General features: G+C 35.8%; 1 protein-coding gene across 1 annotated transcript in view; it reads right to left on the minus strand.

The window, feature by feature from the left end:
* The window catches only part of LOC100561479 (semaphorin-7A), a 37,287-nt gene that overhangs the window by 14,378 nt on the left and 5,615 nt on the right, over positions 1–17,294 (minus strand). The window contains exons 2-7 of the mRNA XM_062964852.1: positions 15,872–16,028; positions 6,632–6,771; positions 4,002–4,064; positions 3,741–3,836; positions 3,546–3,651; positions 444–542 (exon numbers count right to left, since the gene is read on the minus strand). Of these exons, the coding sequence (XP_062820922.1) occupies positions 444–542; positions 3,546–3,651; positions 3,741–3,836; positions 4,002–4,064; positions 6,632–6,771; positions 15,872–15,983 (616 nt within the window). The 5' untranslated portion in view covers positions 15,984–16,028. The remainder of the gene's footprint in view (positions 1–443; positions 543–3,545; positions 3,652–3,740; positions 3,837–4,001; positions 4,065–6,631; positions 6,772–15,871; positions 16,029–17,294) is intronic.

Here is a 17,294-nt window from a genome sequence, read left to right on the forward strand (position 1 = left end):
TGATGTTGCCATCCCAGGTGACAGTCGCATTGATGAAAAACAACAGGAAAAACTCAGGACCTCAAGATTGAACTTCAAAGATTCTGGCAGAAACCAGTGCAGGTGGTCCCGGTGGTGATGGGCACACTGGGTGCCAAAAGATCTCAGCCGGCATTTGGAAACAATAGACATTGACAAAATTACGATCTGCCAACTGCAAAAGGCCACCCTGCTGGGATCTGCACGCATCATCCGAAAATACATCACACAGTCCTAGACACTTGGGAAGTGTTGGACTTGTGATTTTGTGATAGGAAATCCAGCATATCTATCTTGTTTGCTGTGTCATAATAAAATAATAATAATAATAATAATAATAATAATAATAATAATAATAATTTACAAAATCTGTCCCTCATGATGTTAAGAAAACCTGGCGAAGTTAGAAGTGGTTTTTCTCTTACTGGCCAGCCAGCTGTCTTCCGTCTTGATGCCTTTCTTGGTTCCGTAGCTTCTCTGGATCATACCTTTCTTCCCCGACACAGCGGAATAAAGGTTCCCTTCTAAAAATACGAATGATCACAGGAGTAAACTGAGTTATTTGTTACGTATGGGGAGTCAAAACACATCCCGCCCCCATCGCTTCTTTCTTCTGAACCCCAAATTGTCTTTCATGATTAAGGAGATGTCAGGAATTGAAGGAAAGGGGAAGATGGATGAAGAAAGAGAAGAGGAAGAATGGGGAGGAGAGGAGGAAGAGGCTGTTAGGAATTGTGGGAGTTGAAGTCCAAAACTCCTGGAGGGCCCAAGTTTGCCCATGCCTGCTATATAGTCTCAGTGTAGTTTTGAGCTTCCTCTGGGCTTCAATCTTGATCTCAGAGGACCTCTCCAAGGTGCCGAAACCAGTTCACCAATGGATTCAGCACCTGGGAGAAGAGGTGACCTAGTTTTCCTGGAAAGCCTGGTGCGGATTCCCTGACACAGGAGATGGTAAAATGCATTAATGTAGTGTGAAATTGTGCTAAGAGTTTGAAGCTGTCGGTGTGTGTATGTAATCCAGTAGTGCAGTGGTTAATTGCATAGAGTGGGAATGAATTGCTAGAGCGTAGCTTTTTGTAATCGGATATGCGTCATGTTTGAGATAAGAAAGGAATGAGATCTGTGAACACTCCTGAATCGGGCAAAACACCTGGAGGGCCCAAGTTTGCCCATGCCTGCTATGTAGTCTCAGTGCAGTCTTGAGCTTCCTCTGGGCTTCAGTCTCAGTCTCAGAGGAGCTCTCCAAGGTGCCGAGACCAGTTCACCAATGGATTCAGCTCCTGGGAGAAGAGGTGACCTGGCTTTCCTTGGAAGATGTTGGTAAAATGCATTAATGTAGTGTGAAATTGTGCTAAGAGTTTAAAGCTGTAGGTGTGTGTATGTAATCCAGTAGTGCAGTGGTTAATTGCATAGAGTGAGAATGAATTGCTAGAGCGTAGCTTTTTGTAATCGGATATGCGTCATGTTTGAGATAAGAAAGGAATGAGATCTGTGAACACTCCTGAATCGGGCAAAACACCTGGAGGGCCCAAGTTTGCCCATGCCTGCTATGTAGTCTCAGTGCAGTCTTGAGCTTCCTCTGGGCTTCAGTCTCAGTCTCAGAGGAGCTCTCCAAGGTGCCGAGACCAGTTCACCAATGGATTCAGCTCCTGGGAGAAGAGGTGACCTGGCTTTCCTTGGAAGATGTTGGTAAAATGCATTAATGTAGTGTGAAATTGTGCTAAGAGTTTAAAGCTGTAGGTGTGTGTATGTAATCCAGTAGTGCAGTGGTTAATTGCATAGAGTGGGAATGAATTGCTAGAGCGTAGCTATTTGGAGGTTCCCTTTGTAATCGGATATACGTCATGTTTGAGATGAGAGGATGAGATCTGTGAGCACTCCTAAATTGGGCAAAACACCTGGAGGGCCCAAGTTTGCCCATGCCTGCTATGTAGTCTCAGTGCAGTCTTGAGCTTCTTCTGGGCTTCAATCTCGGTCTCAGAGGAGCTCTCCAAGGTGCCGAGACCAGTTCACCAATGGTCTCGGCATTGAACAGGTAACCTGGCTTTCCCTGGAAAGCCTGGTGCGGATTCCCTGACACAGGAGATGTTGGTAAAATGCATTAATGTAGTGTGAAATTGTGCTAAAAGTTTAAAGCTGTTGGTAGTGCAGTGGTTAATTGCATAGAGTGGGAATGAATTGCTAGAGCGTAGCAATTTGGAGGTTCCGCTTTGTAATCGGATATACGTCATGTTTGAGATAAGAGAGGAATGAGATCTGTCAGCACGCCTGAATCGGGCTTTGATGTAGTCGGACGGAGATGGCTCTGGTCCGACATGCTTTGTACATACCGTATATACTCGAAGATAAGCCGAGTTTTTCACCCCTTTTTTTGAGCTAAAAATGCCTCCCTCGGCTTATAAAGGGGTCAAGGTCAAGGGCACAGAACCTAGAGGCCATTGTTTGCAATATATGAAATATTTCTCTCTTACCCTCCCTTATCAGTGTGTTTTCCAAAGCCTCCCTCGCTCTTAACCAAGGGAATGTTTTGAAAAAGGAAATACGCCCTTGCAAGTCAGGAAGAAGAAAAATATATATCAATTACTCTTATAAAAGCATTTTCCCCTGAAATATTAGTTAAACTCTCCTACAGATATATAGGCATTGCATGCATTTGCAATACCTATGTACTTATATACAGTAGAGTCTCGCTTATCCAACGTAAACGGGCCGGCAGAACGTTGAATAAGCGAATATGTTGGATAATAAGGAGAGATTAAGGAAAAGCCTATTAAACATCAAATTAGGTTATGATTTTACAAATTAAGCATCAAAACATTATGTTATACAACAAATTGGACAGAAAAAGTAGTTCAATACACAGTAATGTTATGTTGTAATTACTGTATTTACGAATTTAGCACCAAAATATCACGATGTATTGAAAACATTGACTAAAAAATGTGTTGGATAATCCAGAACGTTGGATAAGTGAGTGTTGGATAAGTGAGACTCTACTGTATCTGTATCTATTGATATACATTAATTTTATATATGCATTTTCCCCTCATATGTTTGCAGGAGTTTGCAAATCCTAAATACATATAGATCCATGTACCTGTATATTTGTATCCAGATATATACATTATTTACTATACTGATGCATCATTTAATGTAATTTTATTGGCGTCTATTTTTATTTTGAAATTGACCAATAGCTGCTGCATTTCCCAAACTCGGTTTATACTCGGGTCAATAAGTTATCCCAGTTTTTTTGTGGGAAAATTAGGTGCCTTGGCTTATATTTGGGTTGGCTTATACTCAAGTATATACAGTAAGTTGTAAATAAAGTTTGAGCCGCTGTTACAGCTGAAACCGGAGTAGGCTGAAGTTTGTTCTGTGTGATCTGGGCAGCTGCCAGATTTGGCAGAGAGGAATTGAGACTGAGGAAGGTAATTTGTCTCAATCAGCCAATATTGACATGAGACACTGTTAAGAAACCCAAACCCTGAGCTCTGGAAGGGCAGAACGGTTTCTCGACGCCATACCGATGGCAACGGCCACAGCTTCCTGGGATAGCAGCGGCGGGACAATGTTGTCCGCGGAGAGCGTGACAACGTGGCCTTCCTTGTCCTGCTGCAAAGTCTGGTTCACCTGAGAGAGAAGAGACGGGAGCAAATCTATGTATCGTGGTGACATTTGGGGCTGCTTCTCCCACCTCCCTCCTCTGCCTTCCCGCTCACCAGGAACCAGCATTTGGGGGAACCGGCATTGGTCCCGCAGACCATGATCCGGTAGTCCAGCTTCTTGATCAGCCGGATGGTGTTCTCGCAGTCGTCCTGCAAAAGAGAGAAGAAAGAAGAAGGAACAGAAAGAAAAGGTATGAAAGAAGAGTTGTATATAAATATTCCCAAATCCATAAACACCCCCTAATACTTTGGGTCCCCAGCATTTCCGATAAGGGATGCATGGCTTGTAGCACCCATCACGCTCTCTCTCCTCACCTCTCCTAATGTCGCCCTTTTTTTGCAATCCTTCTCCGCCTTCTCGTCGGCCTTCAGAGGGATCTGGAACAGAGAACAAAAGAGTGAAGCAGGTAAATCCTCATGGCAACCACAGAAATCAGCTGATGACCCAAAATAGGCGGGGTATAAATAAAGTTTTATTATTATTATTAAAATGCAGACTGTGCAAGGAAACCAACGAAACCATGGATCATATTCTCAGCTGCTGTAAGAAAATCGCACAGACAGACTACAAACAGAGGCACAACTCTGTGGCCAAAATGATTCATTGGAACTTATGCCTCAAGTACCACCTCCCAGCAGCAAAGAACTGGTAGGATCACAAACCTGCAAAGGTTGTGGAAAATGAGCACGCAAAGATATTGTGGGACTTCCGAATCCAGACTGACAAAGTTCTTGAACACAACACACCAGACATCACAGTTGTGGAAAAGAAAAAGGTTTGGATCATTGATGTTGCCATCCCAGGTGAGAGTCGCATTGACGAAAAACAACAGGAAAAACTCAGCCGCTATCAGGACCTCAAGATTGAACTTCAAAGACTCTGGCAGAAACCAGTGCAGGTGGTCCCGATGGTGATGGGCACACTGGGTGCTGTGCCAAAAGATCTCAGCTGGCATTTGGAAACAATAGACATTGACAAAATCACGATCTGCCAACTGCAAAAGGCAAAAGGATCTGCACCCATCATCCGAAAATACATCACACAGTTCTAGACACTTGGGAAGTGTCTAACTTGTGATTTTGTGATACGAAATCCAGCATGTCTATCTTGTTTGCTGTGTCATAAAATAATAATAATAATAATAATAATAATAATAATAACAATAATAATAAATATATCACACAGTCCTAGACACTTGGGAAGTATTCGACTTGTGATTTTGTGATATGAAATCCAGCATGTCTATCTTGTTTGCTGTGTCATACAATAATGTTCTTTATACTTCCTTCTTTGCTTCCACGCTGGGCTTCTTTCTCATGCAGATAAACAGCTTCGCTCTCACAGAGCCTTCTCTCACAGCGAAGCTTCACACATGTTGTGACTCAGCCTTTGCCTTTGTGTGACTCTGATGAGGATTCTGGGATGCAAGTGCAGAGTGTTCCTGCTGTGGGAGATGAAGAGCAGGGAGTTTTTCCCATGGGAAGAAATGATGTTGTTTCTGATGATGCTTTTCAGGTGCAAGAAGCAGAAAGGGAGAGTAGCTCTGATAACACTAGCGAGCTCAGTGGCCTTGACGGCCTTGACAATGATTGCGCTAGTTAGCTGAAATTTCGGGGGTTGCGCAGAAGCCTCCGAATAGCAAATAAGAGGGAGGTAAAAGGGCAAAGAAATGCCTTCATGTTATGCTATTAAAACAGTCTGCTGAGAGGGAGATCTTTGTCAAAAGCAACTTCCTAGCTTGAGTTAAGAACCAAGTCTGCTTTCCTGTATCAAGTCTGCGTTCCTGTATTACCTCGTAGCCTGGATGTATTCTCGTTTCTGGGACTTTGGCTTCCTTTGAAAGGATTTTGTTTCATGCCTATGCTTCTATGGATTTCAGGATTACAGCCTTGTTTTGTAACTATATTTTGGAACTGAGCTTTTACCTTTGATGAACTATTTCTCTGCTTATTTCCTAATCTATATATATAAAAGAGTGATGGAATTCGGGCACCGAGCAAAGCAACTAAACTACGGGCCCCCCAACCTCGACATTGGACAACACAACCCATCATCCACGCCTTAAGGTTGAAACAACACAAAATCACTTTACGCACCTCCACATGGAGAGAACCCACAACGCCCCATCGGGAGCCATGCCAGGGAGGGAAAAGAGAAGCCCTCATGGCCGCCGGCAAGAGGGAAGGCAGGCAATGGGAAAAAGCTGTCCCCTGGGTCCTAGCGCCCGCCCATCATTCAAACCATTTATCTCCACTCCAACCTTCTACAATATCCAACCCATTTTAATACTCTATATTTTAAATATATGCTATGAACCATGACAATCAACACAATCTCTCTTCTAATATTTTAACAAGCTTAAAATCACAACACCAAATAAAAAACAACACTCTTAAAACACGGGAATGCCAAACACTAAACAATCAGGGCCAGCAAACACCTCCCACGATCTGCCATGCAGGACACAATCCAAGCACTCCCAACAGATGGCCACCAAGCCTCTCAATAATAATAATAGTAATAATAACAACATCATCATACAATCCTAAGGTTTGCAGAGGCTGACTATTTCTGTGGTCCTGACATGTCACATCTCTTTTTATGTTTGGAACCTTTAGAGTGTTTGCTTATCTTTTTCACATAGAAAAAAGATAGCTGTATACTAAGCGAGGCCTGACTCTACTGTACATACTAAACATAAAGACAACCATACAACACACATTCAATACCACCACTAACTCAAATTTCTCACCAACACCACCAGACAATGCCACAGCAACGCGTGGCCGGGCACAGCTAGTAAACTATAAAAGACTACGTTCTGTGTGCAGCCTGGTGTCTTTAGCAAGATGTGGGAGAAACATCAGGAGAGAATGCTTCTGGAACATGGCCATGCAGCCTGGAAAACTCGCAGAAACCCAGAGTCTTATATCCAGAGTCTTACCTTCTTCTGAATGACCGCCGAACCCGTAAAAGTCAGGAGCCATAGTGCTCCTTGGCCTCCGATCAGGACCTGGTTGGAGCCCGCTTCGTGGAACATGGGCTTCGGACTGTCCTTCTCAGAGAACGTCGAGAGCAAAGCATCTGAAAAAGATAATAATCTGAGCGTCCTCGAGCTGGAAGAGACCCCAAGGGCCCAGTCCAATGCCAATAATAATAATAATAATAATAATAATAATAATAATAATAATAATAATAATAATAATAAAACTTCAAAGACCCTGGCAGAAACCAGTGCAGGTGGTCCCGGTGGTGATGGGCACATTGGGTGCCATGCCAAAAGATCTCAGCCAGCATTTGGAAACAATAGACAGTGACAAAATTACGATCTGCCAACTGCAAAAGGCCACCCTACTGGGATCTGCATCATCATCCGAAAATACATCACACAGTCCTAGACACTTGGGAAGTGTTCGACTTGTGATTTTGTGATACGAAATCCAGCATATCTATCTTGTTTGCTGTGTCATAATAAAATAATAATAATAAATCTAGCATATATATCTCGTTTGCTGTGTCATACAATGTCTTTGTGTCAATAATAATAATAATAATAATAATAATAATAATAATAAATCCAGCATATATATCTCGTTCGCTGTGTCATACAATGTCTTTGTGTCAATAATAATAATAATAATAATAATAATAATAATAATAATAAATGCAGCATATATTTCTCATTTGCTGTGTCATACAATGTCTTTGTGTCAATAATAATAATAATAAATCCAGCATATATATTTTGTTTGCTGTGTCATACGATGTCTTTGTGTCAATAATAATAATAATAAATCCAGCATATATATTTTGTTTGCTGTGTCATACGATGTCTTTGTGTCAATAATAATAATAATAAATCTAGCATATATATCTCATTTGCTGTGTCATACGATGTCTTTGTGTCAATAATAATAGCAATAATAATAATAATAATAATAATAATAATAATAAATCCAGCATATAGATCTCATTTGCTGTGTCATATTATGTCTTTGTATCAATAATAATAGTAATAATAATAATAATAATAATAATAATAAATCCAGCATATATATCTCGTTGCTGTGTCATTCTATGTCTTTGTGTCAATAATAATAGCAATAATAATAATAATAATAATAATAATAATAATAAATCCAGCATATAGATCTCATTTGCTGTGTCATACTATGTCTTTGTGTCAATAATAATAATAATAATAATAATAATAATAATAATAAATCCAGCATATATATCTCGTTGCTGTGTCATTCTATGTCTTTGTGTCAATAATAATAATAATAATAATAATAATAATAATAATAAATCCAGCATATATATATCTCGTTGCTGTGTCATTCTATGTCTTTGTGTCAATAATAATAATAATAATAATAATAATAATAATAAATCCAGCATATAGATCTCTCGTTTGCTGTGTCATACTATGTCTTTGTGTCAACAATAATAATAATAATAATAATAATAAATCCAGCATATATATATCTCGTTGCTGTGTCATTCTATGTCTTTGTGTCAATAATAATAGTAATAATAATAATAATAAATCTAGCATATAGATCTCATTTGCTGTATCATACTATATCTTTGTGTCAATAATAATAGTAATAATAATAATAATAATAATAAATCCAGCATATAGATCTTGTTCACTGTGTCATAATAATAATAAATACAGTAAAATAATAAATGTAATAATAACAATAATCAGAGTGAAATCATAGATGTATCAATAATAATAAAAATAGAGTAAAATAAATGTAATACAGTAGTGACAATAATAATAGAGTAAAATAATAAATGTAATGATAATGATAAGAGTAGAATAATAAATGTAATAATACCAATAATAATAGCTTAGTGTTTACACCTTTTTTTTGCTATTTAATGTTTATTTTAATTAAGTGATATTTGTCTTTACTGTTCTAATGTAGCACAAATCTTATGTAAAATCATACTATGTATTTTTGACATTAATACTGAAAACTGAAGTATATACAGAAAGTCTTTACTATTATAAAATAAAAATAATAAATGTACCATATATACTCGAGTATAAGCCGACCCGAATGTGAGCCAACTAGGAGCCTCACCGAGTATAAGCCGAGGGGGGCTTTTTGAGTCCTAAAAAAGGGCAGAAAAACTTGGCTTATACTCGAGTATATACGGTATTCCCTTTTCCTCTTTGATGCTCCCAAATAGATCAAATACTTCAAATATATAACTATAGAAACATCTGCCTGGCAAATATCAGAGGAATATAAATCCCACAAGAGATAGGAAATGCTGATATAGAGAAAGAAGGAACTCAATAAGCTTGTCTTGGAATATAAATGGATATTGCTGCCCTGGGAACGGAGGACCGGACAAATGGGATCCATAACCAATGCAGCACTTTTTGCAATACAGTATATACATGTTTTGAAAAGAGAGACACTCTTGCAAGTCAGGAAGAAGAAAAATATATATATTCATTAATCTTATGAAAGCATTTTCCCCTGAAATATTTATTAAAATCTCTTACAGATATATAGGCATTAACTCCTTGTAAGCTTTTGCCATCTCTATGTACATATATGTGTATCTATATACATTAATTTTATACATGAATTTCCCCTCATATGTTTGCAGGTCTTTGCAAATCCTTTATACATATAGATCCATGTACCTGTGTATCTGTAGCCATAAATACACATTATTTTTTTATATGAATTTACCCTCATATGTTTGCAGGTCTTTGCAAATCCTTTATACATATAGATCCATGTACCTGTGTATCTATAGCCATAAATACACATTATTTTTTATATGAATTTACCCTCATATGTTTGCAAGTCTTTGCAAATATCTATATAAAGAGAGAGGTCTAGATAGATATGAATATATTCTTACCTTCCTATATATAGGGCTTGCAAATATTACAGGGGGGAAATGAATACACAAATATATATAGACATGTCTAGATAGATATGAATATATATACATATATATATAAGGCTTGCAAATATTGTAGGGGAAATGCACACACACAGAGACACAGGGGATTTGCAAATGTTTCAGGGGGAAATGCATATGTGAAATTAGTATCTATAATTATAGATCTATATCTAGCTCTGCATTGTTTATATAAGCATTGTTTATATATGTTGGAAGCCGGCCTGAGTCCCCATGGGGAGATAGGGTGGGATCCAAATGAAGTTATTATTATTATTATTATTATTATTATTATTATTATTGACACAACGACGTTGTATGACACAGCAAACAAGATAGATATGCTGGATTTCGTATCACAAAATCACAAGTCGAACACTTCCCAAGTGTCTAGGACGGTGTGATGTATTTTCGGATGATGCGTGCAGATCCCAGTAGAGTGGCCTTTTGCAGCTGGCAGATCGTAATTTTGTCAATGTCTATTGTTTCCAAATGCCGGCTGAGATCTTTTGGCACGGCACCCAGTGTGCCCATCACCACCGGGACCACTTGCACTGGTTTCTGCCAGAGTCTTTGAAGTTCAATCTTGAGGTCCTGAGAGCGGCTGAGTTTTTCCTGTTGTTTTTCATCAATGCGACTGTCACCTGGGATGGCAACATCAATGATCCAAACCTTGTTCTTTTCCACAACTGTGATGTCTGGTGTGTTGTGTTCCAGAACTTTGTCAGTCTGGATTCGGAAGTCCCACAGTATCTTTGCGTGTTCATTTTCCAATACTTTTGCAGGTTTGTGATCCCACCAGTTCTTAACTGCAGGGAGGTGATACTTGAGGCATAGGTTCCAATGAATCATTTGGGCCACATAGTTGTGCCTCTGTTTGTAGTCTGTCTGTGCAATTTTCTTACAGCAGCTGAGGATATGATCAATGGTTTCATCTGTTTCCTTGCACAGTCTGCACTTATTATTATTATTATTATTTATTGTTGATACCATATTGGTTTTTTTTGCCACTACTTTTCCACTTATAGACCTAGTTTATTGTTTTTCTTTAAAAAACGGTAAATATTCAAAAACATTTAACCTACTGATGCCTCGATTAATGAAATGTTATTGGTATCTATTTTTATTTTGAAATTGACCAGTAGCTGCTGCATTTCCCACCCTCGGCTTATACTCGCGTCAATCAGTTATCCCAGTTTTTTGTGGTAAAATTAGGTGCCTTGGCTTATATTCGGGTCGGGTTATACTCGAGTATATACGGTAAGTGTCCCAACAGGTTATGAGACGGTTTGGGAGGAAAAATGCATCTTCAGTGCCGCCAATCTCCCGCTCCTCCCGGCCTTGCCAAGCTCTCCGGGTTTGTTGTTTTTGCTGTAATATCTGCATTGCAGGAGGCTTCCAGACACTCACTCTCCTCCTCCTCCTCTCCATCTCTCCCGGGGAAGATATAAAATGGGAAGGAATATATAAAGACCAAAGAGGACGGCCAACTAGCTGGCATCTAGCCAGTCCGCTCCCGAAAAGCAATGGTTTTAGTTCTGAGCTCTCCAAGGGTGCATCGGCACTGGAGACGTAATGCAGTTCGGCATCCTCTTGAACGGCTATGGAAAGCCGGGATTTGTAGTCTTTACCTTCTCTGCTTTTGGTGCTTAATTTGTAAAATCTTAATGTAATTTGATGTTTAATAGGCTTTTCCTTCATCCCTCCTTATTATCCAACACAGGGGTCCCCAAACTAAGGCCCGGGGGCCGGATGTGGCCCTCTGAGGTCATTTATCTGGCCCCCTCCCTCAGTTTTATAATATAATATATTGTATATGCATATAATATTGATAATAATATTATAATGTAATACAATATAACACTAACAATAATACCATATAATAATATTAATTATATGTTCTATATTACATATAATATTACTAATAATATTACAGTATAGTGGCATCTATATATATAAAAGAGTGATGGCATCAGGGCAGCGGACAAAACAACAAAACTACAGGCCCCCCAACCTCGAAATTTGACAACACAACCCATCATCCATGCCTCTAGGTTGATACAACAAAAAGAAAAGAAAAATAAAGTCCTACTTAGAGGGAAAGCAATAATTGTTTTTATCCAATTGCTGCCAGTTTAGAAGGCTAAGCTCCGCCCACTTGGTCTCCTAGCAACCCACTCAGCCCATAAATATAAAATAAATACAAATAAAACAATAAAAAATAATTAAAAACACTAAAAATTAATACAATAAAATATTATAACAAAATAACTAAAAATAATACAACAAAATAATAAAATATAATAAATAAAAAAGATAAGTTACAATAAAATTAATTTTAAAAAAATACAAATAATGTCAAATAAAAATTCCACAACAACTTTTAACCAATACCACCACCACTTTGCCACAGCAACATGTGGCCGGGCACAGCTAGTAGTTAAATATAGTAATATATAATGCTAATATTGTGCTATGCTAATAATATAATATATTCTATGTACATATAATTTGTAAGCCACTCTGAGTCCCCTTTGGGGTGAGAAGGGTGTGATACAAATGTAGTAAATAAATGCAGTAAATAAATAAATAATAAATAAATAGATTTTAGACTTAGGCTCACCCAAAGTCTGAAATGACTTGTAATACAATATAACACTAACAATAATACCATATAATAATATTAATTATATGTTCTATATTACATACAATATTACTAATAATATTACAGTATAGTGGCATAGTTAAATATAGTAATATATAATGCTAATATTGTGCTATGCTAATAATATAATATATTGTATGTACATATAATTTGTAAGCCACTCTGAGTTCCCTTTGGGGTCAGAAGGGTGTGATACAAATGTAGTAAATAAATGCAGTAAATAAATAAATAATAAATAAATAGATTTTAGACTTAGGCTCACCCAAAGTCTGAAATGACTTGTAATACAATATAACACTAACAATAATACCATATAATAATATTAATTATATGTTCTATATTACATACAATATTACTAATAATATTACAGTATAGTGGCATAGTTAAATATAGTAATATATAATGCTAATATTGTGCTATGCTAATAATATAATATATTGTATGTACATATAATTTGTAAGCCACTCTGAGTCCCCTTTGGGGTCAGAAGGGTGTGATACAAATGTAGTAAATAAATGCAGTAAATAAATAAATAATAAATAAATAGATTTTAGACTTAGGCTCACCCAAAGTCTGAAATGACTTGAAGGCACACAAAAACAACAACAACAACAATCCTAATTAACTTGACTATCTCATTGGCCAGAAGCAGGACCACATTTCCCATTGAAATCCTGATCAATGTATGTTGGTTAAAATTGTTTTTATTTTTAAATATTGTATTGTTCTTTCATTGTTCTTCCTCTTGTTCCTCTTATTTTGCACTACAAATAAGACATGTGCAGTGTGCATCGGAATTTGATTGTATTTTTTTTTTCAAATGATAATCCGGCCCCTCAACAGTCTGAAGGATTGTGGACCGGCCCTCGGCTTAAAAAGTTTGAGGACCCCTGATCCAACATTTTCGCGTATTCAATGCTTTTATTTTTCAGTGATTGGTTTGGGGGGGGGGGGGGGGGGTGTGCCAAAATTCTGTTCGCCTACACTTGAAAATTACCTAGAGCCGGCTCTGCATGGAGCTATGGCAGTTAAAGTATGCATTGACACTGTAACTGCCGTGACTCAATGCTATGCAATCCTGGGAGTTGTGGTTCCGCAGGGTCTCCCGTCTCCTCAGCCCAAGAGGGCCGTTGTCTCACCAAACTACAACTCCCAGGAGAATAAGAATATTTATATATATATATACATCCACACAGACACACACACAGACAAATCTCAGGCAAATTATATATCATGCTTGCAATAGATTGATAGATAGATTGATTGACAAATGGACAGATAGATAGGTAGATAATAGGTAAACACATATATGTTTACAATAGAAAGATAGGTAATTCATATATGTTTGCATTAGATAGATAAATAAAAAGATAGACAGGTAGATGTTAGGTAAATGCATATGTGCTTGCATTAGACAGATTAGATAGATAAGTAGATAGATAGATAGATAGAGAGAGAGATAGATAGATAGATAGATAGATAGATAGATAGATAGATAGATAAGTAGATAGATAGATAAATAGATAGACAAGTAGGTAGATGTTAGGTAAATGCATATGTGCTTGCATTAGACAGATCAGATAGATAGATAGATAGATAGATAGATAGATAGATAGAGAGATAGATAGATAGATAGATAGATAAGATAGATAGATAGATAGATAGATAGATAGATAGATAGATAGATAGATAGATAGATAGACAGACAGACAGACAGGTAGGTAGATGTTAGGTAAATGCATATGTGCTTGCATTAGACAGATCAGATAGATAGAGAGAGAGAGAGAGAGAGAGAGAGAGAGATAGATAAGATAGATAAGATAGATAGATAGATAGATAGATAGATAGATAGATAGATAGACAGACAGACAGGTAGGTAGATGTTAGGTAAATGCATATGTGCTTGCATTAGATTAGATAGATAGATACATACATAGATAAATAGATAGATAGATAAGATAGATACAGTGGAGTCTCACTCATCCAAGCCTTGCTTATCCAAGTTCTGGATTATCCAAACCATTTTTGTAGTCAATGTTTTCAATATATCATGATATTTTGGTGCTAAATTCATAAATACAGTAATTACAACATAACATTACTGCGTATTGAACTACTTTTTCTGTCAAATTTGTTGTCTAACAAGATGTTTTGGTGCTTAATTTGTAAAATCATTACCTAATTTGATGTTTAATAGGCTTTTCCTTAATCCCTCCTTATTATCCCAGATATTCGCTTATCCAAGCTTCTGCCGGTCCGTTTACGTTGGATAAGCGAGACTCTACTGTAGATAGATAAATAGATAGATAGATAGATAAATATATATAGATAAATAGATAGATAGATAGAGATAGATAGAAAAATAGATAGATAGATAGATAGATAGATAGATAGATAGATAGATAGATAGATAGATAAATAGATGGATAAATAGACAGATAGATAAATAGACAGATAGATAAATAGATAAATAGATGGATAAATAGACAGATAGATAAATAGATAAATAGATGGATAAATAGACAGATAGATAAATAGACAGATAGATAAATAGATGGATAAATAGACAGATAGATAAATAAATAAATAGATAGATTAATAGATAGATAGATAGATAGAGATAAGTAGATAGATAGATAGAGATAGATAGAAAAATAGATAGATAGATAGATAGATAGATAGATAGATAGATAGATAGATAGATAGATAAATGGATAGATAGATAGATAGATAAATAGATAAATAGATGGATAGATAGATAGATAGATAGATAGATAGATAAATAGATGGATAAATAGACAGATAGATAAATAGATAGATGGATAAATAGACAGATAGATAAATAGATAGATAGATAGATAGATATAGATAAGTAGATAGATAGATAGATATAGATAAGTAGATAGATAGATAGAGATAGATAGAAAAATAGATAGATAGATATTTGATGGATCTATCTATTTGATGGATAAATAGACAGATAGATAGATTAAGAGATAGATAGATAGATAGATTAATAGATGGATAAATAGACAGATAGATAAATAGATAGATAGATATAGATAAGTAGATAGATAGATAGATAGATAGATAGATATAGATAAGTAGATAGATAGATAGATAGATAGATAGATAGATAGATAGAGATAGATAGAAAAATAGATAGATAGATATTTGATGGATCTATCTATTTGATGGATAAATAGACAGATAGATAAATAGATAGATAGATTAAGAGATAGATAGATAGATTAATAGATGGATAAATAGATAGATTAATAGATAGATAGATATAGATAAGTAGATAGATAGATAGAGATAGATAGAAAAATAGATAGAAAAATAGATAGATAAATAAATAAGACTGATAAATAGATAGATAGATAGAAAGATAGATAGATAGATGCATATATACTTGCGATAGACAGATGATATGTATATATATATTAGACCTATATAGACCTATATGCATCAATCGGATGTCTTCTTGCATTTGGAAGCCTCTCTGGCGAGAAGGGCCCAAGGAAGAATACTGGGACGATCCCTATTTTGTTTTGTTTTTTGGGGGTCCCGGGGTCTCACCTTTGGGCGTCAGCTTCAGGCGGGGGATCTTTTGGGAGGCGAGGGCGAGGCAGGCGAGGAGCGGGAAGAGGCACAACAAGGCTTTCATCCCCATCATCATCCCCATCATCATCTCCTTTTCGCAGGGCTGAGTCTGTTCAAGCCGGAGAGAGAGATGCTGCAGGAGAGGGAAATAATATGTATTATGCATATATCTCTCTCTCTCCAAAGACGGGAAGGCAATTTGCCTGTCTCCTTAGCTCCCCTCCCACTGATTTCTAATTTATAGATGCTTTTAAAAAATGGCAGCGTCAGCAGGAGTATACATATATATATATATATACACACACATATATACAATCTATATATATAAAAGAGTGATGGCATCATGGCAACCCACAAAACAACAAAACTACAGGCCCCCCAACCTCGAAATTTGACAACACGACCCATCATCCACGCCTCTAGGTTGATACAACAAAAAGAAAAGAAAAATAAAGTCCTAATTAGAGGGAGAGGAATAATTGCTTTTATCCAATTGCTGCCAGTTAGAAGGCTAAGCTCCTCCAACTTGGTCTCCTAGCAACCCAAAAAATAATAATAATAAACACTAAAAAATTAATACAATAAAATACTATAATAACAGAAAATAACTAAAAATAATACAAGAAAATAATAAAATATAATAAATAAAAATATAACTTACAATAAAATTAATAAAAAATGCAAATAACATCTAATAAAAATTACACAACAATTTTTAACCAATACCACCACCACTTTGCCACAGCAACGCGTGGCCGGGCACAGCTAGTATATAATAATATAATACATGGCATATACATATAATATTGATATTATAATAACGTAATACAATATTAATAATAATACAATATAATAATAGTAATTATATTATATACACACACACATATATAATATCATATACAATAATATTATATTTTGCATATACATATAATTTTGATATTATAATAATGTAATACAATATTAATAATAATACAATATAATAATAGTAATTATATATTATATATATATACACACACAAATATACAATAATATATAATAATATACTATATTATATATACATATAATATTGATATTATAATAATGTAATACAATATTAATAATAATACAATATAATAGTAGTAATTATATATATATACACACACACACTTATATACAATATGCAATATAATATACAATAATATATAATGATATATTGTATATACATATAATATTGATGATAATATTATAATGTAATACAATATAATATTAATAATAATGCAATATAATAATAGTACAGTAGAGTCTCACTTATCCAACATTCTGGATTATTCAACACATTTTTGTAGTCAATGTTTTCAATACATCGTGATATTTTGGTGCTAAATTCGTAAATACAGTAATTACTACATAGCATTACTGC

This window comes from Anolis carolinensis, unplaced genomic scaffold (genome assembly GCF_035594765.1).
Source record: "Anolis carolinensis isolate JA03-04 unplaced genomic scaffold, rAnoCar3.1.pri scaffold_14, whole genome shotgun sequence".
Lineage (NCBI taxonomy): Eukaryota > Metazoa > Chordata > Lepidosauria > Squamata > Dactyloidae > Anolis > Anolis carolinensis.